Raw genomic sequence first — 22,582 nt, 5'->3', positions numbered from 1 at the left:
GACCATGAGGTGCTAGAACAAGACAAAACCCCAATGCTTAAAGAGTTCACTCTTACAAATACGAAGAAACACGTTTTAAATAACCTTAATCCAACTGTGGTCATTTGTTTGTGGATACGTGACAAGATAAAGTGTGGCAGCCTGTCAGAAAGGAAGAAAGAACAAGCTGTGGGTCACAGGCCTCCAGATGTTCAGTGAGTGTCAGCAAAAACGGACGCCCCCTGGAGCCAGGCCTGCCTCTGGCCCAGGTGTCGCTTTACATCAGCTGCCTCCTTGGCCATCCATTACCGCATTCAGTGGAAACTTTAAAATCTATTTTCTCTGAATTACGTTTCCAGCTTTCAACTCCTGCGAGCTAGGCTGAAACTAGGGGACACCTGCCACACCTCACAAGGATGTACCAGGATCTAGGCCAAGAAACTAACTTTTAAAAAACACACATTATTTTTAAAGCAGAAGTAAACAATTAACCAGAGAAGCAAACAGACACATGTACGCCATCGAGAAATATAGCTTAGAGCAAGCACTCGGTGACATGTCCTTTCCTTGTTATGTTTAAAGTTTTTAAAACATAAACAAAAACAGAAGCAATACTTCCCTGCTCTTCACAATCTTTGACACAAAGAAACAGGTGTAGCTAATTAAACAATAAATGTGTCATTTTGTTTTCATTATTTTATTTTCCAACCTCTAAAGAGTTGAGAATAGAAAACAAGACAAAGGAAGACAGCAAACTGCCCCGGGCACGCCTGCCCCCTCGTGCCCCTCCCTTCCAGGGCGCGGCCACCCCTCCTGCCCAGACTCAGCTGCCCAGACTCAGCTGTGTGCGGACCTGACTCCGGATGCTCGCTCTTCAACGCCATCTGCTCCGGCCCCAGTCGGCAGGCACCATCCTGACGCACGCACACGGCATCCCAAAATTTTATACCCGATGCTCACTAAATAATGATGTTCTTTTTGAGAGTGCAATTAAGTTCCTTTATTAAAAACTAACAATGAACTTCGACTGACTCCAGGAATAACAGTGCTGTTTCAGAATTACTACCCAGCCTGTGGACAACTGTGTGAAGAAGGAACAGGAAACGTGAGCATCTGAATCTCGGATCTGAATTTTAAGAGTGGAGCGGGAAACTACCTAATGGTATACTGAAGAACAGAGTCTGCAGCAAGCACAACGAAATCCAAGGCTCCCCTTGTAAAGTGCGCTTTCCTCAAAATATCAGAACGTCAGAAAAATTCTGTGTACCTGGAGTCTGTACGCCCCTCAACTCAGTATGAGGTAGAGACCAGGTGGTGTCACTTAGGACGTCCCTGGAGCGTCCCACCCCCACTGCCCGTGCACAGAAAGGACCGAGGAGGGGCCTTCAAGAGGCCCTGGGGGGTTCTGGCTTTATTCCCATTTAAAGGTCACCGGTGTGACCTCTGCTGATCACAGGAGCCAGGTCTGCTCTGAAGTGCTGCCCTGTTTGTTTCCTTTCTAAGGTTTTCCTTATTTACTTTTAGAGAGAGGGAAAGGAGGAAGAAAGGGAGGGAGAGAAACACCCGGGCTGCCTCCCCCAGGACCCCGCCTGGGGGCCTGGCCCACAACCTGCCCTTTGTGTGTGTGGGGGGGGCACCCAACCCACGGAGCCACACCACCCGGGGCTGCCACCGCTTTCCAAAGGGTGTCACAAGGGAGGCAGGGAGGGGAGAGGCTGTGACTCTGGTTCGGGAGGAAAATCTGTCACGGAGGCCCCCAAACAAGCCACATCCGCCTCCAGCCCACATGTTCTTACTGGCCGGCAAGACATTCACAGATCCAGGTTTAGTAAAAACCACTACTCTAGCCGGGCAGAGAATCTTCCAAATTTCCCCAGTGTCTCTTGTACTAAAATAACCACAAGTGCTTCATAAAATACCAGAAATATTGCCAAAATTCAAATAAGCTTCTGCAAATGCATAAATACATATAAACATATGAAACTTTTTTAAAAAGAAAGGCCCTACTCACCAAGGGCCTGAATGAGCCACGTCCACTGCCGCCGGCCTTTGTTGAACCTCCGAAGAACTGTTAACCGGGTGCGTCACCCTACCCAGCAGGCCAGGGGACCGGGGGCGAGCGGTGCGTGGCTGCCCAGAGACTGCCGGCTAGTTGATTCGGGCCAGTGCCACTGCGTGAACTTACACCACAGCTTGCCACTAGGCTCCACTAGGTCCCTGGACTTTGTTTAAAAAGGCTGAATTTTCACAAAATCGGTACTTTAATTCCAACTTAGAAAACACCACTGGAAGAATTCCAAACACGGTGGAAAATGTTAGAAAGAGAACCTTTGGTAAGAGTTAAATACTTTGTACAAAGCAGATGCACCATAAATTCCCACTAAAATAAGCTATTAACAGGCAGGACGGAGGACTAACAGCCATCAATATCTCAGGACTCTGCTATAAGACAGGTAAAATTTTCCAACTCAGAAGAAAGGTATCTTATAGTCATTAGATTTAGTCTTCTCATGACCCCGACCTGAGTGTAACAATGGTAAAATCCTTGTTTAAATGTGAATTTCATTCTTCCTGTTCCGTGACGCTGTCTCACCAATGCCCCAGTATTTGATACGAACACAGTGAAATGATGTGTAATCAACAAGAATGCTACAGGTAAGTCTGGAGAGTAGTGAAGCAAATACTTTCTCTGACTGGAACCAGAATGTCCAAGTCCGCCTCTCGGAAAAATCAGCTCTACTGAGTTCACGCTCCTGAAACGGCTCAGGCAGCCTTAGAAGGACAAATTTATAATAAATCCCTATATTTGGAAAACACTGTTGCTAAGCATCTTCGAACATTCAGCTGAGTTTATATAATTCATGTCTCTGCTACATAATTAACATTTCATGTTTTCCAAAAAAGTGTAATGTGCTTATCTAGGTTGTTAATTTAAAACATTATAAATTTTGAGGGAATTAATAAAAGGCTATGCAACTAATTAATTCTAAAGGCAGCCTAATCCCGGAGGAGTACAAACACAGACATTACATGTCAGGATATGTTAGAGCTGAACTCGTAAACAGCTTGTCCGGCTGAGACGGAACATTGCAAACCACAGCTGCTCTGTGCTTTACAAAGCCTGGTCCAGAGGACCAGGCTTTCTGGACAGGTCACGACATATCAAATCAAGCTCCAGCGCAGAAGTTAATTAGAAAGGACACATAACATTTGAAAATAAGTTTCACGCCCGGCCCTATTAGTATTGTATCTGCTCACACAGCAAGAGATCCGGGTGTTGAAAGCAACATGACTGCGGATTTCCAACTTCCACACTCATTATGGAGACAAAGGTGGGAGTTATAGAGACCACTCAGCAACACTGGACAGACTGGGGGAGCTGAGAATGAGCACGCTGGGGGGGGGGTGGCGCCCCTCTGCCAGGCTTTGGGGAGGTGGCCAGCCTGCCCACGACCGCGTGCCATGGGGATTTGGACCTCCGGGGCTCTATCTTGCAAACAACAATCAGCGACGCAGTTTGTGTAGGTTTTGTGAAACTCAGAATCACTTCACTGTATGTGATACTCAGACATCTGTGCATCGCATTTGGTTAATGAGAGCAATTCTCCAACCAGAAGGCAGTCAGGAGGCAAGAACACCAGCCGACAGGCAATACGTAAAAGCGGCCAGAACACACAGGTCCACGGACCACAGCAGGCGGATGTTGTAGGGAAACCTTTTGTCTATACGCTTATTTCTGTTCTTAAGTGTTAATTCTTAACTGTTTCCTTCATCGTGGCCTATCTTTCAGAACTCATTTTCAAGTTCTATTCAACACCGTGGTACATACCTGCAGAACAAAGGTGGACATGCACCCTCTCACAGAGCAGGAGAGTTCAATGACATAGTTCGGGACAGTTACACTACTGTCACATAAGAACTCTGGGAAGAAACTCTCAATCAGCGGACGTAGCCCGAGAACTGCATTCCCTAAATCTAACCTGGTCATTTAAATCAGTCACAGAGAACCTTCAAAGCTCACAGCGCTGTCTGGCCTAGATCAGCAGCTCTCAGAGCACAGTCCCCCGACCAGCAGCATCCACCTGTAACGTGACAGAGATGCAAAGCACCTGTGCCCCACCCAGACCTACTGAGCCAGCAGCAGGGGGCCCAGCATTGTGTTCTTAATGAGCTCCACAACAGACCCTCACATGAGTTTCCCTGGGAGAACCACGGGCCGAGTCAGAGTCAAAGCCATCACAGGCAAGTGCAGGACCGGCTGCCTCACAGTCACCTGGGAAACACAAATCCCGATTCCGGTTCCCCACCTGCCTCCCTCAGTTAGGAACGGGGCGGGGCGGGGTGTGTGCATGCAGCTTCCAGGTGAACATGATGCGTAATGAGATTTAAGAACCAACGTCTTGTGTCCTGGCCCCCTGAACGTGGTCCCCAGAGCAGCAGCAGCAGCTGGGAGCCTGTCCCACGCCCACAGGCACCGGCCCACACATCCGGATAGAGACTCCAGAGTGGCCCTCTGGCCATCACTTTGCTGCGTTCTCCAGGTGAGAGCCTCCGCTCCGAACACCTGTCCCGACCGGAGAAGGGGCCCCGGATGTTACTCTGGAGGAGGAGGAGCCTCCTCACAGCGCCGGAGGTGTGTGCCCACGCCCCGTGAATGCGACGGCCACACGCATCTGTGTGCAGGCTCGGGGAAGCCCGAGAGGGTGTGTGCCGTGAGAGTGGCTGTCTTGAGAAGGGAGGATTAAAAGTGTTTTTCCTTTTACGGTCTCCTGAATTATCCAGATTTTTTCTCAATAAATACATATTTTACGATTAGAGAGAATCAGCCGTCTTCATTAGGAAATGAGACAGAAATGGTCAGTGCCTAAATAGAAACCAGGGCTGCGAAGCCCACGGACACAGACTGGCCACACAGCACACCCAGCTCACCTGACTCGTTACACAAGGCTTTCAGGTCTGCTCCGACGTAGCCGTGAGTGCCGTTGGCCATCTGCAGCAGCTCGGCTTCCGTGAGGACGTGGGGCACCTTTCCAAGGAGCTTCCGGAGGATATCGAGCCGGTCCTGAGCGTTAGGGACTCCGATCTCGATCTCTTTGTCGAAGCGCCCGGGGCGGCGGAGAGCAGCGTCCAAAGCGTGCGGGCGATTTGTGGCCCCGATGACTAACACCTGTCCCTCACTTCCTTCCTACCAAAATAAAATAAAAACAAATTGTCCTTCTAAAAGTAAAGTGTACACGTACTCACATATGTATGTATATGAGACACACACGCACCCGCGCCCGAGTGTCCAGGCTGCTGGGCCCTTATGCTTCCGCCACTCACCCCAAGTTCCCCGAAGCTCAGCCGAGGGCTCCCTCTCCCAGGAACTGTCCCAACACTCGCCCCCCTCCATCCCCTGTGAGCGTGTCTCTCCCACACCCAGCACCTTCCTCCACTATCCCTACGAACACTAACACATAACACACTGGCATATAGTTATTTTAATTTAAATGTTTTGTCCTTTTCCCTTACTTGAAAGCAAAGATTACCGCCTACAGGTTATTCAAACAGAAGGCACTAGAATAGTTGTCAAAGAGATCTTCACATATGGGCTGTTTTCTTTTTAATTTTGATAGATTTTTAAATTCCTGAAAACACTGGCAGCAATATAACCAACACCAGAGTGCCAGCCACCCTTGACTGTGTACGCACTTCCACTGAGAACGAAATTTGGGACAAAGTATAAAGAACGAGGATCATGACCAGCCACCTATAAGAACGACCACGTTCTGCTCGGAAGACCCAGGTGCAAGCTCACAGAGACGGCACGGCCGGCATGTGCTTCGGGGGAAGCCCAACCTCCCCGGCCACACCGGCTGCGCCAACAGAAAATGCAGGGGTCGTAATGGAGTCAGAAGACAAGCACAGGCCCCCAAACATCTTTGGACTAAATTTCACTAACACATCAGTGTCTCGGGCCAAAGGTGACCCCAGTCCCGTGCAGGCCTGCCCAGGGGCAGAGAAAGGCCCTGTGCCTCAGTGATTAAGATGCCCCAACACAGAGCCTTTCACCTGAACGCCCACCCACCAAGAATCCACATCATAATACAGCTCCCCTCACATACATGCCTTTCGGGTGACATGAGTCATCCATAAACAAAGGTGCGTGGTCAGCTTAACAGTTCCACTTCTCACCGTAAACAAACCAACCTGCGCCCTGGTTAGCATTGTCAGAGGTGCAAGTGTTACCACTGTGGGTCAGTCACCAGAGCCTCACCATCTCCCAAAACACCGGCACTGGCTTCTCCAGACCCATCCCTGGAGAGCCGAACCCGAGACCGGCCCACTGCCCCAAGGTACTGACCCAAGACTGAGAACCAGCTGGTCCTCTAGCTTCCCCCAGAGAGCAACCCTTCTCTTGTGTTACTCTTAAAATTGTAACACACTGTCAGCAAATAACGGAGGCTCGCCCTGGCCAGCTGGCTTAGTCAGCGGGAACATCCTCCCGTACACCGAAGGGCTGCAGGTTCGATGCCCAGTCAGGGCACACACTGAAGATGTGAGTTCGATCCCTGGTCAGGGAGCATACAGGGGACAGCCAACCAATGTTTCTCCCTCACATCGACATTTCCCCACCAACCTTCCTCTCTCTAAAATTAATAAACATATCCTTGGGTGAAGATTTAAAAAAAAGAGAAAGACTCACAAAGAAACCTTCACATTATTTTCACATGTTCAATCTCTACCAACAGGCTACACAAACCAGTAAGTTCTAATACTCCATCCTTTTCAATGTGCAAAAGGCGCACTTGGGGTTACACGATTTAAAAAGTTTCTCAGGTTCCAACGTGATTGTAAAAGGTAAGTCATTCACAACTCTGCATAGGAAGTGTCGCCTGCTGGTCAGGACTGTCAGGAGTGCGTGTCCTGTGATGAGCCCCGACTTCGTTAACTTCAGAGCGCACGCGTGCCCTGTCGGGGAGGCTGCCACACAGCGATTCTACCCAAACGCCGCGCAGACACGCTTCCCAGTGCTCCCCTGTCCTCTCCTCTCACTTGTCCCCAGAGAGTCCACTTCTGCATGTGTGTAAGAAATCTCTTCCTCATGAGATTTCTCTGCAAATTCCCCAAAATTTAGTAACATGTTTATTACAAAAGAAACCCATTGTTGTATATTATTTTTTTTTGAGATTCTATTTATTCATTTCCAGAGAAGAGGGAAAGGGAGGGAGAAAGACAGGGAGAGAAACATCAGTGTGTGGCTGCCCCTCCCAGGCCTCTCACTAGGCACCTGGCCCACAACCCAGGCCTGTGCCCCGACTGGCAATTGAACCAGTGACCCCTCGGTTCTCAGGCCGGCGCTCAGTCCACTGGGCCACACCAGCCGGGGCCCATTGTTGTATATTACTTCATATGGCAGAAAAATATGCCAGGTTATACTGCCCTAGCAGTTACTAAGAAATCTGCCCCAGAAAATTATCTTATGGTCCTTTCCTCTCGTTTTTATGGCCGGTATTTTCCCCTGAACCTAGAAAATCCCAAACTTCCAGGCATGTCCGACAGGTGTGCCAGTGTGTGTGCACAAATGACCAAGGACGGACCCCCCCCCCCCGCACAGCGCTGACATGCGCCGCACTCACCGAACCGATGCCGTCCATCAGCGTCAGCAGCGAGGCCACCACCCGCTTCTCCACTTCGTTCTGAGTCCCTTCTCTTTTAGGGCAAAGCGCATCCAGCTCATCAATAAAAATAATCGATGGGTGCCTAAAAACAAAGAAGAAAAATGAATTCTCTAATACACACTTAATGTTTAAATTCGATACATGGTGTTTCCATTAAAGAATTAAAACTACATGGGTTTAACCTTATAAATCAAACACATGTCACATGGAGGATTTCGTTAATACTAATACAGGCAAAGGCAAAAAGCATGTTAAACTCAAGGGCCTTAGATTAATTACTTGTGGCCTAAATTACCAATTCAGCAAAATCACAGGCCAGTGGGCCTGCCCTCGGCGAAGAGCGCCGAGAACAGGCTACTGCCCGTGAATCACCGCCACGCCCAGGCAGAGCAGGCCCACTGGTGCACCTGAACCGTCGGGCTGGGTTCATCCCAGAGCCGAGGCTAGAGATGCTGTCCCTAGGAGCAGATTTCAAGTCCAAGGGAGAGGAAGTAGAAATGTTCTCTGTTTTTTAACCTATTAAATAAAGAACTTTCAAGATGGTCAATTCTCCCATAAAAAGATGTGAACTCTCTCATAAGGGGAACCTCAACAGCCAGGAACAAGACAATAGCGGAAATACACTAAACAGTAATGAACAGCCTGGGGCTTACACCTTCAGAATTAGGACAACAGACTCCTTATTCTAACTATCCTATTACGGGGGAAAAACAAAAACTTTACAAATGGAAGCTCTTCTGATAAGATAGCAGTGACTATGGTAAGTTACATACCCAAACAACAGGAGAGCCATGGCCGTATTACAACATTACATCAGACCAAGTTATAAACCACACTCTAATGCTCCTTACAATGGGACAGGGTAGCCTTATTTGAGCAATAATCAACAGGAACTGTCACCGAGTAAGACACTGTCCCTTTGCAGCCAAGTGCAATTAAAGTTTTAAGTGCACTGCAGTCCACAAAGGGAGCCGTGTGTGCCGACCGTGCCTGACGCCCAAAACACAGCGCCACGGCAGACGTCTCTGCTCAAGCAGAGCCGCGCGGCATCAAGCAACGCTGTCTCCATGCCTTTGCCTTATGTAATTTAAAAAAATTGAGATGACTGCCATATAACATTATGTTGTTCCAGGAATAGGACATAACAGTTTAATATCTGTATTTTTGTTAAATAGTCACCATGTGTAGTCACAAATTTTCTTCTTGTGATGAGATCTTTTATGATCTACTAATTTTACAACCTTCAAATATGCAACCCAGTTTTGTTAATTTAACTATAGCTGCCATTCTGTATATTACATCCCCATGGCTTATTTCTTTAATAACTTGAAGTTTGTACCTTTTGCTACTTTACGTAATTCAGTAACTCATTTATCAAATTTTGAAAGTAGCATTAGATAGAACTAGCGCAGCATTAGACAGAAAGTCATTAGATTTACAACCTAGTCTAGTGCTACCACTATTAGTTTTGTGCTATTCTTTCTCGCTTTGCATCGAGTGCTGGCATCTCTACTCTGATCACACACATCATCACCCACTAATCTCAGACATTGGGACACAGAATACCGCAGAGTGGCTTCGGCAAATATCTGACGCAGTCTTGCTTCAGTCTCCCCATAGAATCTGTAACAAATAAAATACAGTGAAGGATCAACTCGTTGTTTTCAAAGCCTTTTCTATAAAAGCTCATCTGCCTTTCCAAATAGTTCCAGAATACTTAAAGTTGCTTTCAAAAATTATTTTCCAAACAACTTGTACATACATTAAAAATTTACAACAGTTCACCATACAAAACAACCAGAGAGAATACTAGGCAACCTTTTTTTTTAAAAAAAAAAACACATTTACTCAGAGCATCTCTGGCGCTGAGCAGAGGTGACCCCCCGGCAGGTAATAAATCATCATTAGTCAGGATGCCTTCAGCACCTGAGCCTCCACAAACCCAAGGACCCGTCATGGCTTTCGGACTAATGAGCCTTTCGGTTTGAGGGGCTGACGCTGGTCATCTACACGCAACCCAAGAGAATGAAAAGGGCCTCCAGGCAGCTACGGAGAGTGAGGGGTGTCGTCCAGGAGGAGAGAGCATCTCAGTGGGGTTGCAGTGCTGGGGACCACGGGCAGGGTCCACGGCAGACTTTACGAAGGTGCGCCACGTTCCCCGTTTTAAAACTACAGCAACGAGGACACGCCGGCAGCTGCAACCAGACCAGGCAGTCGGCTGCGTCCTCTCAGAGCTCCACCCGCCGTCCCATCTCTCAGCAGAGGCCTCTCAATTTACTTCTTTTATGAAATAGTCTTATGAAAGAGCCGCGAGAATGGAAGTTACTTTTATTAGGTATTAAGCTGTATATAGTGAAGATACCCTGTGTTGTTAAATTTGTATGACATTTTTAATGTTTTAAGGTAAACTGTATACTTGCAAAAATTTGTATGACATTTCTAATGTTTTAAGGTAAACCGTGTACTTGCAACAATTAGTCTTGTATACTATTTGCGAAGGGAAACTTTATTTTCTACCCAGTGTAGAACCTGTATTTGTACAGAAAATTAAATAATTTTAAGTTATTGTCCAGTCTGCAGCCAACATTCCAGACAAACAGTTGTTTCTTTTTAGGCTGTGACGCAAGTTTAATTGTTCACGCAGTAGGGAAGGTGTCCCACCTGAGAATGTTACTACTACTCCTAATATTCATGTCTTTGTGGGATATTTACACATAGTTACTTCTATCTGGGCAAGCACTGAAGAATAACACATGGAACGCGATCCTGGCAGAAGTTACTAAAATAAAAATAGGGCGGGTTTGTTAGCACAAATCACAGAGTGGACGATGAATACGGCACATAAAGAATCATACCACACCGGGAAATAATTAAGCGTGAGAATAACAAAGACACAATCGAAACCAGAGTCTTGATGTTGCAGAACAGGTCTGTGTGCACGACGACAAATTTGATCACAACTGCGAATGCACGTAAAGACAAACAGTTTTTCGAGTTACAGACAGTTCATGTATTTTGGTGTTTTGTTCCAGCTACATTTGATCCAGAATTTTTTTCTAATTGAAAAGATACTTCCACTCACCTACTACAACAAAGATTAAATGAAGGAATAACCCAAAGAAAGTGTACTTTTTCTTTAAAAGAAAAAAGCATGCTATACTGAAGTATGGTGTTTTTCCTGGACGATAACCGTCACCCACTTGCCTTTTAAAGCAATGCTACAGTGAGGAGATAAACATGAGACCAAATGTTGTTCTAGTTGTTTAAGAGACAGCACTCCTCAATAATAAGGTCACAGAACTGTTTGGTTTCCCTTAAATAATTTAAATCTCTGCGACTAGGACTCTGTGTCTGTCTCACTCTAGATATTTACCCCATCCTCCAAATCACTGTAACTGGGGCTCAGTAATAAATACTATCTGTGACATTTTATCTATTATTACCAAGTAATAATGGCATAGGCAGAGTTTATCATCATGATGTACATTTTTAATTTCCAGAACTTCACTGTGGTTTTTCAAGACATGTAAAAATTCAGTCATGCCTCATTTGTAGGCATTGACGAACTCAGCTGATTGAGTAATCCACCTGGAGCTAAACTAAATCTTTACCATGGAGCCCGAAAAGCACATCGAAGAGGTAGACTCAACATCACCGTTTATCCCACAGGAGTGAGCACCTACTTGCTCACAATCTCCGGACCATTTATCACGGACACATAGGCCCCGACCTCGTGGGCGATGGCCCTGGCAATCATGGTCTTCCCGGTCCCGGGGGGGCCGCAGAGTAGCAGTCCTCTAGGCGGAGGGATCCCTGCGAGGAAACGAGAGCACACTGAATTCACCACGGCTAGGTCTCTTGTAAGTGCTGTCATATGGCTTAAAACACAAGGTCAAAGTCTACACTTACCTCACATCGCAAAACTACAGTAAGAGTCAGACCTTCTTTACACTGCCCAGGAAGATGTACCGACTGGGCCACACCCTGATCTCCGGCGGTAACTGTTTCTCTACAGTCCCACCCTGTCCAGGCGCAGCGGCCGACACCACGGTGTTGCCAGGCCCCTCCCCACGTTATCAAAACATGTCCAGACAACAAGTGCATAATGTAGCCACCAATCCCAATTTTCATCCACCAGCCATCTTGAAACACGTATGCATTCCTACCAAAAAGTCAACCTGAGGGTTCATTTTACATGTATATATGAAGATTCATGAAAAAGAAAAAAGCAGAGACGGAGATGCTGTGTACCAAACACATGCAGAGAACGGGGCAATGCCCACAGGGAAGCAGCCCTGAGACTGCCAGGAACCACCAAGCCGCTCCGGGACCACGCGCCGCAGTGCAGACGTGCGCACACAGCTCCATTTCCTGACCGAGACGTGTATCATGTTTGGCTGATTCCGTCATTACCGCTCCTCCAGCCTGATGAGACACGCACTGCAGATCTGGCACAGACAACTGTGCGCGGCGTGCGATGAAAACAGACGAGGCTACAGCTGGCTCATCACAGCCGAAGGAGACCGAGCCGAGGAGAAAGCTCACTTAACTAGCACCTCCCAAAGCAACTCATGCCTCCTACCACATCTACCGCTCAGGAAAGAAACGCAAGTAAAAGGGTGAGCAATCGTTCGACAGGTGGAACCAGCAACTGCTTCTCAGTTTGAACTGAACACTCCGGGTGCCATACACTGAAGAAATCTTACCGTAACTCTTGAATAGTTCGAGCTGCTTGAGAGGAAGTTCAATTATCTCTCTGATGGCTTTCAGCTGGCCATTTAAGCCTCCTATCATGTCGTAAGTCACTCTGAATTGGTTCTCTGGCTCCTTCGACTTTGTGTGACCTTTTACCAAGTTGACTCTGGTGGTTGCAGAGATGAAATAAAACGTATCGGTGTGGCACTGTGCCCCCAGACTGGCTGACTCCGGCGCACCCTCTTCACTGGCGAGGCCCTCGTTTCCTCCTCCGGCCGACGCAAAGCTACATTCAGGGGCTGTAACTTCCTCGGGCCCAAGCCCGCTGCTGCCACCAGGACTCTGTGTGACATCTGACAAAATGTCACCAGCTTTATTTTTCTTTCTGTCATCTACTGGTTTGCAGGGAGTGCTGCCTGATGGTGGGACCCGGGTCTCGTCCAGATCCAGCTGGCTTAGCCGTTCGGGCAGATCCAGGGCGCTGGCCCCGGCGCCAGCTGGTTCAGGGGCCACCCCCGGGGCTTCCGTGTTGGAGTCGCTCTGCAGCCACCGCAGCACCACGCCATCCACTCCTTTCACCTGCAGCACCTGCAACTTGCAAGGCCGTCCATAGAACGTAATGTACAGGAAGCTGCCCGGCAAAACGATCTTGCCGTCTGTAACACGATTTGTTGAACATGTGCGTTAGCGCCATTTTTCACCCATTGAATATGTAAACAGCCCTTTGTTTCACCTATCACAAAAAAGATCTGACTGGGAAGACTCAATCAAAGATGGGAGTATCAATAAAATAACTGTCATAAAAACTAAGGCCCTGCTATTCCCCTATGAGGGAGCACTATCTGGAGACCCAAGAAAAGCAAGACAATTCTCTGAAAGGGCAAAGATTCGCCCAACTGCACTAACAGTCCGTACGTTTGATAATAAACTAAACTGGCACAGTTACGCCAGCACAGTAAGATGACATTTCTCACTGGGAAGAGCACAAGTTCAAGGGCTCAGAGTCTCAGTTCCCCCAGGGCTGTGTCCACAGACGGGGTGTGTGTCCTCTGCTGCTCAACTACCAACCAATAAACTGGGGGCGGGGGGGGGGTGGGGAACACATCCCTGTCTTAAGGGGACACTAATTCATTGAGAATATTCTCTATGCTAATGTGAGAATATGAAGTTTACAAGACCTCAAAGACACACCACTTTATTTGCTGTGCCTTGCTTCTTAAAGATCTGTTTAAAATATGCCTTACCTAGTTTTCTCAGAAGACAATCAACCAGTTGTTCCTCACTGACATCCACATTTCTGTCACTGTAAAGGGTAAGGGTGAAGAAAACAGAAGTAAAAATTAAGCGCAACAGAAGCTTAAACATAAACTAACATACACATAGTTGTGATGTAGACCTAATCGAGAGCATAATTCGTTCACAACCTGGAAAGGATTTTCACAGTTTTGGACTGATTTACAGTTTTCAGATAGTTCTTGTTAGCCGTGTAAGCTGAACGGCCTAGGGGCCTAAGTCGGTGTTCTCCGGACTAGAGGGGACTGTCCATCAGCGGACGGTGCAATCACCTGTCAACCCCGCCCAGCACTTTCTAAATGAAACACAGGATGTCGGAGCACATTACATACAGAGACAGCACATGCTGCTCTGTAACACGCTGTCCCGTTGCACACAGGTACACACGTGTGCACATGTGCACTGTGTATATACTGCAGATGTGTGTGTGCAACAATTCGCAACGAAAAATGTTTATGTTTTACTGGGTGTCAGTCAAGAACATTTGAAAAACGCTGGCCTTCACTGTCCCTTACCAAACTTGCTTAGTTGGCAAGAAGCTTTTATTAGTAGCTTGCTTCATTCCCTTTGTAGAATTTATAAATTATCTTTCAGAAAAAACAAATCCTACATAATACATTATCTGAAGAGGCAGAAATAAGAACGATACAAAGGAAGTTTATTCTGGAGAAAGAGCTCGCCTAGAAAAATGAGAACCCTATTCCGACTACCAGCACATGTCACGAAAGCTGCTTGTTTGAGTACAGAAAACTGGACACCTAAAAACCAGGGCACCTGCACAGACACGTGTCCTCGGGGGCTCTCAGAACACATGCACTAAGCTCTGTCCCCCTCTGGAAGCAGCCCACGGGGCCTGCAGTATCAGAAAAGGAGGGTCGGGCTCAGTGACAGGTGTATCAGCAGGGCCACCTGGGCCAGGTCGAAGCCATACCCTCCACTTTCTCAGGAACAAAACCAATAGTTGGTGTGTTCTTTGTCTGCTACTCCCCACATGCAGGTTCACCTACTGGCTAAAGGAACTGGTAACCCCCAAGTCACTGCCAGCAGAGCTTCCCCATCTGAGATGTGGGCAAAGGAGGCGAAATGTCAGAGCCACAGAACACTGTCCCAGCCTTCTGCTGCGTTGCTCATCACAGACACCCAGGGGACAGTGACTGCAGACAGCAGGGGATGGCACAGGGGACGCCGCAGCAGGAGTGGCAAGTTGAAGGCACTCGTGGCTGATGTGGCCCCCAGTGAAAATGAGATTGACACCCCTGATGTACAAGAACAGTAAAAAACACTCAACCAGTTTTGCAAAAAGAATGGGTGCAGATAAAGTCATTTCCACTAGAAGGCACTCTAAACTCACTAATGAAATGTTTCAGCTAGAGTACAATTGAAGGCTTTAAGCAGCTGATTAAAATTACTGATTTTTCTTATTGGAAAGTAAGTCTCTTATCTAAGGTCGGCTTACTGCCATGTTTAACACATAAGATTTTGGGGGGTTTTGTTGTTGTTTTGCCGTGGCTGGTGTAGCTCAGTGGATAGGGCATGGGCCTGTGAACCAAAGGATCCCAGGTTCCATTCCCAGTCAAGGCGCATGCCTGGGTTGCAGGCCAGGTCCCCAGTTGCGGGTGTGTGGGTACCACCACTGATGTTTCTCTCCCTCTTTTTCTCCCTCCCTTCCCCTGTCTAGAAATAAATAAAATCTTTAAAAAAATAACTGAACAACATATCAACATCTGTAACTTTCAAATCAATAATTAAAATTAAAAAATAAAGTATCAAAAGATGCTCTTTTCAAAAACAAATCTTGATAAGATTTTTACATGCAAACTAGTCAAAACCCTATTAGATACAGAATGTCCTAGAGGATGGGAGACATGCCTTAACTGTATCGACAGGCTGATTCAAACAACGAGTCTTTGGTGAGGGGCCATTCAAAAATTTGATGGAAATAACTGTTTCGCTAGATTGAATAATCGGTGAGTTAAAACACGCCATCAGGTCCTGTGCGGAGCAGTCCCCATTAAAACGTGCTTCCTGCCCACTCCCAGCGACCCCCGCCTTCCCTTAGAGCCACGAAGAGACCCGCAGCCCTGAGCGCACTGCGGACCCGGATGAAGGGTGTGGTCCAGCCCCATCAGCAACACCTCCCCTCGCCAGAGGTCTCAGGGCACACACACTCCACTAGTGGGCACCGGAGCCCCCCGACCCTGAGCCACTCGGCACCGTCCGACCTGTGCTGACGCGGGAGGCCACTGGTCACTGAACACACGGGGCCAGTCCAAACCGAGATGTGCCACAACCGTAACACACACACTGGGTTTTGAAGACTTAGTGTGAAAAACATTTAGAAAATATCTCTTATTATTAGTTTTCAGTTACAAGTTAAAATTAGATTTAACACATACTGCTTAAATCAAATACAAATTATAACTGGTTTCACGCGTTTCTCTTTACTTTGTCAATGTGGTTACCAGGAGATTCCTGTGTGGCTTACGCCTGTGACTCCCACTATTTCTACGAATACTCCCATAATACTGGGTGGGTGGGCGGCGCTGCCTCAGCAAAGGGAAGGGCCAGACCTGAGCGCCACGTCCATCTCCTCGGCCTGCAGCACGGCGCCCAGCAGAGGCTGGACGCGGATGGCGTCGCCGACTCGGACACCCACGTTCTTCTGGGCTGTCTCACTCAGGCCCACCTTGCCTCCAGGGAAGCCGGACACAGGCCAGGCGGTGTAGACCTGCCCGGGACACAGGGAAGAAAACACCAGAGAATTAACACTCACGGGATATCGGTGATTGTGAAGCCCAGCCAAGTACATGCATCGGCCAGAGACACTACCATCTGATACAAGTTATGAAAGAGCTTTTTATAAGTATTACATCCCTTTGTGAAGATTAGGAATGAGCCCGCAGGGAAAATGGTGGAAGATTTGAGAGGCGGGGTTAGGAAAAGAGACAGGTGTTGCAGGTGAGAAGACAGTGAGATAAGACCCTGCAGGGAAGACACCTGTCGAGCAGCCAGCCTGGGGCACAAGTTCCATCTAAGAAATGGGGGGGGGGGGGGGGGGGGGGCTGGCATCAGAGCTCCAGGGGGGACCTGGACCTAAGCAAGCGAATGTTAAGCTCCATACACTTAGTGTCTTCTCTTGCACAAGACACCGTGCAGCATTCTTAAAAGTCTGAGCCCAACACAATGAACAGACTGGGAGGTGCAACACCAGCAGGGAAGAGACTTCAAAGCCCCTGCTGAGGCTGTAAGAGATGCAAGGGCACCAAGACCCAAGGCAGAGGCAGAGGCAGGGACTGCAGCAAACAATAACAAGCCAAGTTGCCAAAAACCGGCAGCAAGGAGACACAAGGTTGCAGACAGGGAGGGTGGTCAGGAACTGTATAAAAAAGATGCGACCTTCACCCCCCCAAACAGTGTTTCTGCGGAGACCAGGGACAGACTGGGAGTGTGAGGATAACAGCGTAGATCCCCTTCCCCACCATGATGCGCAGCGACCACGCTCCCTCTGCGGCGGGCAGCAGAGGAGGAGGGTCTTTAAAACGCAGGTTTTCATTTTTCCCTCGTGTTGAAAATTACAATGGTTATGACCGGAAACCCTCAACTGTTCCAGAACTGAGGAAATGACCAGGACGCGTACCTCTTGTTTTCCATGTAAACTGGTCAGCAGCACTGGTCGGCCTATACATATATTTGCAGACTTCATGGTGCTGAGTCCAAGTTGAACAAGGGAGTTCTGGAACTTTTTAGGAATTTTGTCATCTACCAAGAGGAAAGGAAAATTATTTTTGTATTATTTGGTAACGGAACTTAAGGGCATGCCCTCCACTCACCAGGCCCTGGACACACCACCACTCCGACCCTCCTCACTTCCACAGGCTCTGGACCAAACCTTTGGAGGATCCAGACAGTGTGAGCGCTAACTTAAAAACAGGATGCTTTATGGAACAGCTAGTAGTTTTCATTATTTAAAAAGTGGTTTTCGATTTGATGAGGAACTGAGCACATTCGCAACTGGACGTCTGAGCCTTCCTCTGTGCGTCACAGGCTCTGAGTCGAAATTCGGAGCTGGTTTACCATCGGGCTCTAGACACTCAGGTCACATTTCCACTGCAATCGGGTATTTTCCATGGCCATTCCCAAGAATACAAGGAGAGGGGAGCAGCCCTCGAGAGAACACTTGCACACCGCCCAGGCCAGCACCCAGCCCAGCTGGCCATGCTTCTGAAAACCACGTGCTGACATCCCGCCCCCACCCACCCTGCCCCTCGGGCCTCACACTTGGTGAGCGCTTTCCTCTGCTTCCCCCGGCACTTCCTGCTGCCAGTTCCCGGCACTTAGCACCATAATATTTGTCTGTTTTACAGTCTGATTCTCTCCCAAACTGTACACTGCTCTGGGACGGGAATCGGGCCACATTTATCTTTGTATCCCAATACCTAGCAAGGCATCAAATACTGTAGCAGCTGCACAGTAGCTGTAAAATGAACGAATGGAGTAGATGAGTCTGCAATATTTTTATTTTCAGCAAAAACCCATAAAATACTTAATGAAATTTTAACCTGCCACAAACTTTATATAGAATTGCAGACATACACCATAATCATACAGCTCTAATATTAATGTTCCTGAATAATCAGAAAAACAGCTCTTTTGTAGTGAAAAATTAAGTCAATGAAAGAAAAGCACGAGGCATATCTGATTTACATTACTCCGCTACGACAAAACAACTTCCTAGCACATTGATTCTCCTCCTGTCATCAGACCAACTGAACCTACCTAAACACATGAAGAAGCATTACACAGAGCTCAGGTTAACAGTACTGAGTATAATATACAATGAGCAGGTTTTGCCCTGGCCGTGGTGGCTCAGTGGATTGAGCACCAGCCTACAAACCGAAAGGCTACTGGTTCCATTCAATTCCTAGTCCAGGCACAGGCCTGGGTTGTGGGCCAGGTCCCCAGCTGCGTGGGGTGTGAGAGGCACCCACACACTGATGTCTCTCTCTTTCTTTCTCCCTCTCTTCTCTGTAAAAATAAATGAAATCTTAAAAAAAAAAAAAAAAAAAAAGACCAGCCCTAGCTGGTGTAGCTCAGTGGATCGAGTGTGGGCCTGTGAACCAAACAACCGCAGTTCGATTCCCAGTCAGGGCACATGCCTGGGTTGCAGGCCAGTTCCCAGCCGGGGACTCATAAGAGGCAAGCATACATTGCTCTTTCTCTCCTCTCCTTCCCTTCCTCTCTAAAGATAAATAAATAAAATCTATTGAAAAAAAGACCGTATTGCATAATTATGAGAGCCTGAAAGGAAGTCAGCTTCCCTGTGAGCATCGGGTCTCCCGTGCAGTCTGCCCACCAGCGACGACGGCAAAGTGTCCCCGGGGACGGCCTCACAATTAACACGGCCTCGTGACAGTGACCTCACCGGCGCAGCAGTCGTCAGCAGTAGTCTACGTTTCTTTCTCTGTCCCGCCCTACCCTGCACATCCACCAAGCACCGGGATGTGACAAACCCCGGGCTTCTCCAAATACCTCGAGTCTTCCCTGCCACCTGTGGAGATCACACTCGCATCCGTCCGCTGGTCTGATTCTCCAGACATCTCCACTGTGCCCTCTGCTGAGAGCACACAGACCCACACGCTGCCCTGCAGTTCCCAGCGCCCATCCTCCCTCCTAGGAGACTGACTTGGAAATGCATCTCGACATCCACTAACCCTGGGAACTAATTTCAGACTCATTGGGCCCTTAGGAGCCAGATTAACTCACGAGACAGTAAAGGTCATTTCAAACAGCCATCCACACGTCCCTCATCAGTCGGCAAACCTTTCACTCTGTGACTAGTGTGTGGCAGACACTACACCAGGTGCTGGGGACACAGGGTTGACAAAGTTCTTGGCTTCTCAGAGCTCACAATCTAACAGAGTAACAGTTATCAAACAATCAGTGAATAACTGCGTAACCATAAACTAACATGAATGCAATTAAAAACTCAGTGTGCTAGAAAGAAAGCCTTCAATGTGGGATATGGTCTAATTTGGAATAAAAGTAGGGTTCTCCAAGGAAGCAATATATCAACTCAATTCTGAAGGAAGAGTAGAAATTAATAACTAAATGAAGAGGGGAAAAAAATAGTTCTGAGCAAAGAGAACAGCATGTACAGAGACTGTGAACAAGAAGATCTCTTGGGGGAGAGCAGGACGGGCAGAGAGAGAGGAGATAATCAGGCTGCATAAGGAAGGTCAAGGCCACCCCTGGCAGTGGGGGCATAGAGCCACTGGCCTTACTCTGATAGCACTGCAGGCCAGGGTGGGGTGGAACACAGGTTCCAACAAGGCCTTCATTTGCAAGTCCATTCTGCTGCAGGGCAGGAAGGGACTGGTCTGGCCAGCACAGGCAGCAGCCCATGTGGACAAGGCCGGTGGTCAAGGCCGGTGTCCAGGGTTTCTGCAGAAGTGGTGGGAACGGAGCAAAGGAGAATGAGAAGTGAGAAGAGTGAGGTGACAGGTGGGACTTGGTGGCAGACTCGGCCCAGGAGATGTAAGAGAGCTGCCAGACAGGACTCCCGGGTTCTAGATTTTAAAGTGGGAAAACTGAACAGGCCTGGAGTCTGTCCTGTGGCAGGAGGTGAGTTCTTGAGTCAGTCCTGCCTTTGGAAACAAACTCCAGGAGCAGAGTGACGGCCCAGTGCAAGTCAAAGGGCGTGTGGTCGGCAGAGCATGTGCTTCGGGGTCCTGGTCAGTACAGAGAAGAATGAACGTTTAGAAACTGTGACTGCCACTTGATAGAGTCCTCTTACGTCTGCTGAATCTCATACAGATTTCTATTTTTTAACTCATTGTTATTGTATCATGCAACAGCACTGACCTGTGACCCATCTGAAATTTTAAAACCTTCCCTACAAGTCGGAGAAGCGTTGGTCTGGAGCAGCAATTTTCAGCTGCAAGAACTTTCAAAACTCCTGACTGACTATTCAGTCCCGGGTAGCAACCTCTTTTCCCTCAGATTTCAAATTAAAAAAAAAAGACAACAGCCAACTCAACAACAGCTGTCTGGTGTGCATGAGTCAAAATTACACCTATTTCTCTTGTCAGATCAGCAAAAAACATATATTCTGATGTGCCACGGAATTTTAGTAACTGGTTTGCGTGTGCCAGGAGATAAAGGAGACTGGAAATGGCCGCTCTAGAGATCAGTGAGTCAGGACAGGGAGGCAGTCCAAACCAGAAACATCAATCTGAAAATGATGGGGTGTCGATGGCAAAACTCAGGGCGGCGCAGGAACTTGCCAGAGACATTTCGAGAGAAGGGGGTGAGGACTAAGAATAGAGGGCTGCAACATGTGGTGGCAGGTGAAAGACTAGCCGGACAGGAAACTGACCAAGCACCTACCACAGTTAGAATAAAACCTAGAAAAGTCTCGAGATGCGTCAAGTGTTTCACGGAAGAGGAACGGGGCAACTACGAGAGAGAGGTCAAAAGTGGTCAGTGATGAAGCCGGTCTGGTGCAGTCTGGTGCATCTGTGATCTGTGATCTGTGCCAGTGACCATGGCAGGGGCAGCCCAGGGAACACAAGGGTGCAGGCCAAGCAGGGACCAGCTGAGGAGGCAGTGCCTACCTGGGTGTCGAGTGAGTCTGGGGACCTTTGAAGTTGGAGCCCATGCTGTCCACCGTGAGGACGGAGGCTTCCAGGCCCCCAGTACAGAGTTACACTCGAGCTTTGCCGCTGCCGCTGCGTCCCATCCGCAGGGGCGCAGACACAAGTCTCACCATGCCTTTCCTCCGCCCCATTTTCGAAGTTGTAACACACAGAGAATTTGCATCCAAGACTTTCCTGGCAAATCCGTTCTCCCAACTCCCAGGAGCTGAGATCGAGGGTAATGGATTCGAGGTCACACGTGTGGACTCAACTGTCGCCACTGGTGTGTAATAACTGTGGAACCTGCGAAATGGTCACAACGAACCGAGTATCCGTGTCCCGGGGCGTCAGTGGAGATTAATTGTGAAGGTGACACTCGAGGGCAATGATGAGCTGCCCCCGCGCCCGACCCCAGAGCCCATACGCTCGTGCGAGGAAAAGCCACCTTTCGTCCCTGAGGGCGCAGGTTCGTCCCTCAGGAAGGATGTACCTACATCTGGACTGAACTGGGTTTCGTTTTTCTTCTCCTATGGTAGCTAGAAAGGAGCTATTTTGCCGTAAGATATATAGGACATCTTGCATGAGGCAAAGTTGTCTCAAGTGTAACTTGGCTATTCAAGAGAATTTACAAAAGGACAGTGGCGCTCGCCCCGCAGAAAGCGCTCGTGCCTGCGCCGGGGCGGGCCGGGAGCCGAGCCCCTCCCTCCTCTTCCTCGCCACCCACCGCGCCCGGCGCCTCCGAGCGGACCGCGGAGTCTCCGTACCCCCCCCCCCGCCCCCCAGGTGGCGCCCCCTCGGCCGCCCTCCCACAACTCTCACCCTTTTCTAAGAAGTTGATCACCGCCAGAGTCCCGGTCGCCTCCGAGAAGCCACCTCCCGCACAAGCCCCCGAGGCCCCCACAGGAGAGTGAGCCGTGGCGGGCGAGGGCGAGCCGCTGTCGGAGCTCCGGCTGAGCCGTTTTCTGTTCTTCTTGGAAGACATGATGGGAAGGAAGGCAGCCTGGAAATTGAAGCAGCGAAGCCGGCTCAACGTGCGGGCTTTACTGACGGAAAAACTTCCGGGGCAGGAGTCAGCCAGACCCCACCCCCGCGCCGTAATTCTCCGAGTGAAGCGAACAAAAGGTAGGGCACTCGAGCGTGTGCAGAACTCGCTGTCTTCTAAGAGGTTCTTCTTCAAAGAAAGACGTATTAGGTGGACGGAACCCTCATTAAGATTGCACATTCCAGAACGGCAGGACTTTTTAAAAAATCTCCGTTTGTCTTCCCCATCCCTGAATACACATGCGCTGAATTGAACTATGGAGGCGCGGGAGAAGAGTG

The 22,582-nt window shown here is 48.6% G+C and overlaps 1 protein-coding gene across 8 annotated transcripts in view; it reads right to left on the bottom strand.

The window, feature by feature from the left end:
• The window catches only part of SPATA5 (spermatogenesis associated 5), a 183,110-nt gene extending 160,787 nt beyond the window's left edge, over positions 1-22,323 (bottom strand). For 6 of the 8 annotated variants that reach the window (XR_008390277.1, XM_053658393.1, XM_053658394.1 and 3 more), the window contains exons 1-9: positions 22,082-22,323; positions 17,266-17,387; positions 16,199-16,356; positions 13,580-13,638; positions 12,347-12,991; positions 11,324-11,453; positions 9,207-9,263; positions 7,599-7,722; positions 4,909-5,164 (exon numbers count right to left, since the gene is read on the bottom strand). Coding sequence is in view for 7 of the 8 variants with exons in the window: in XM_053658393.1 (XP_053514368.1) it covers positions 4,909-5,164; positions 7,599-7,722; positions 9,207-9,263; positions 11,324-11,453; positions 12,347-12,991; positions 13,580-13,638; positions 16,199-16,356; positions 17,266-17,387; positions 22,082-22,244 (1,714 nt within the window). In the remaining variant the exon portion in view is untranslated. The remainder of the gene's footprint in view (positions 1-4,908; positions 5,165-7,598; positions 7,723-9,206; positions 9,264-11,323; positions 11,454-12,346; positions 12,992-13,579; positions 13,639-16,198; positions 16,357-17,265; positions 17,388-22,081) is intronic. The other 2 variants (XM_053658395.1, XM_053658392.1) reach the window with 1 other exon arrangement.
• Positions 22,324-22,582: the final 259 nt, after the last annotated feature.

This window comes from Artibeus jamaicensis, unplaced genomic scaffold, assembly GCF_021234435.1.
Source record: "Artibeus jamaicensis isolate MK-2021 breed Jamaican fruit bat unplaced genomic scaffold, CSHL_Jam_final scaffold_537, whole genome shotgun sequence".
Taxonomy (NCBI): domain Eukaryota; kingdom Metazoa; phylum Chordata; class Mammalia; order Chiroptera; family Phyllostomidae; genus Artibeus; species Artibeus jamaicensis.
The sequence above is the reverse complement of the archived record's forward strand: the minus strand, read 5'-3'. Positions and strand labels throughout refer to the sequence as shown.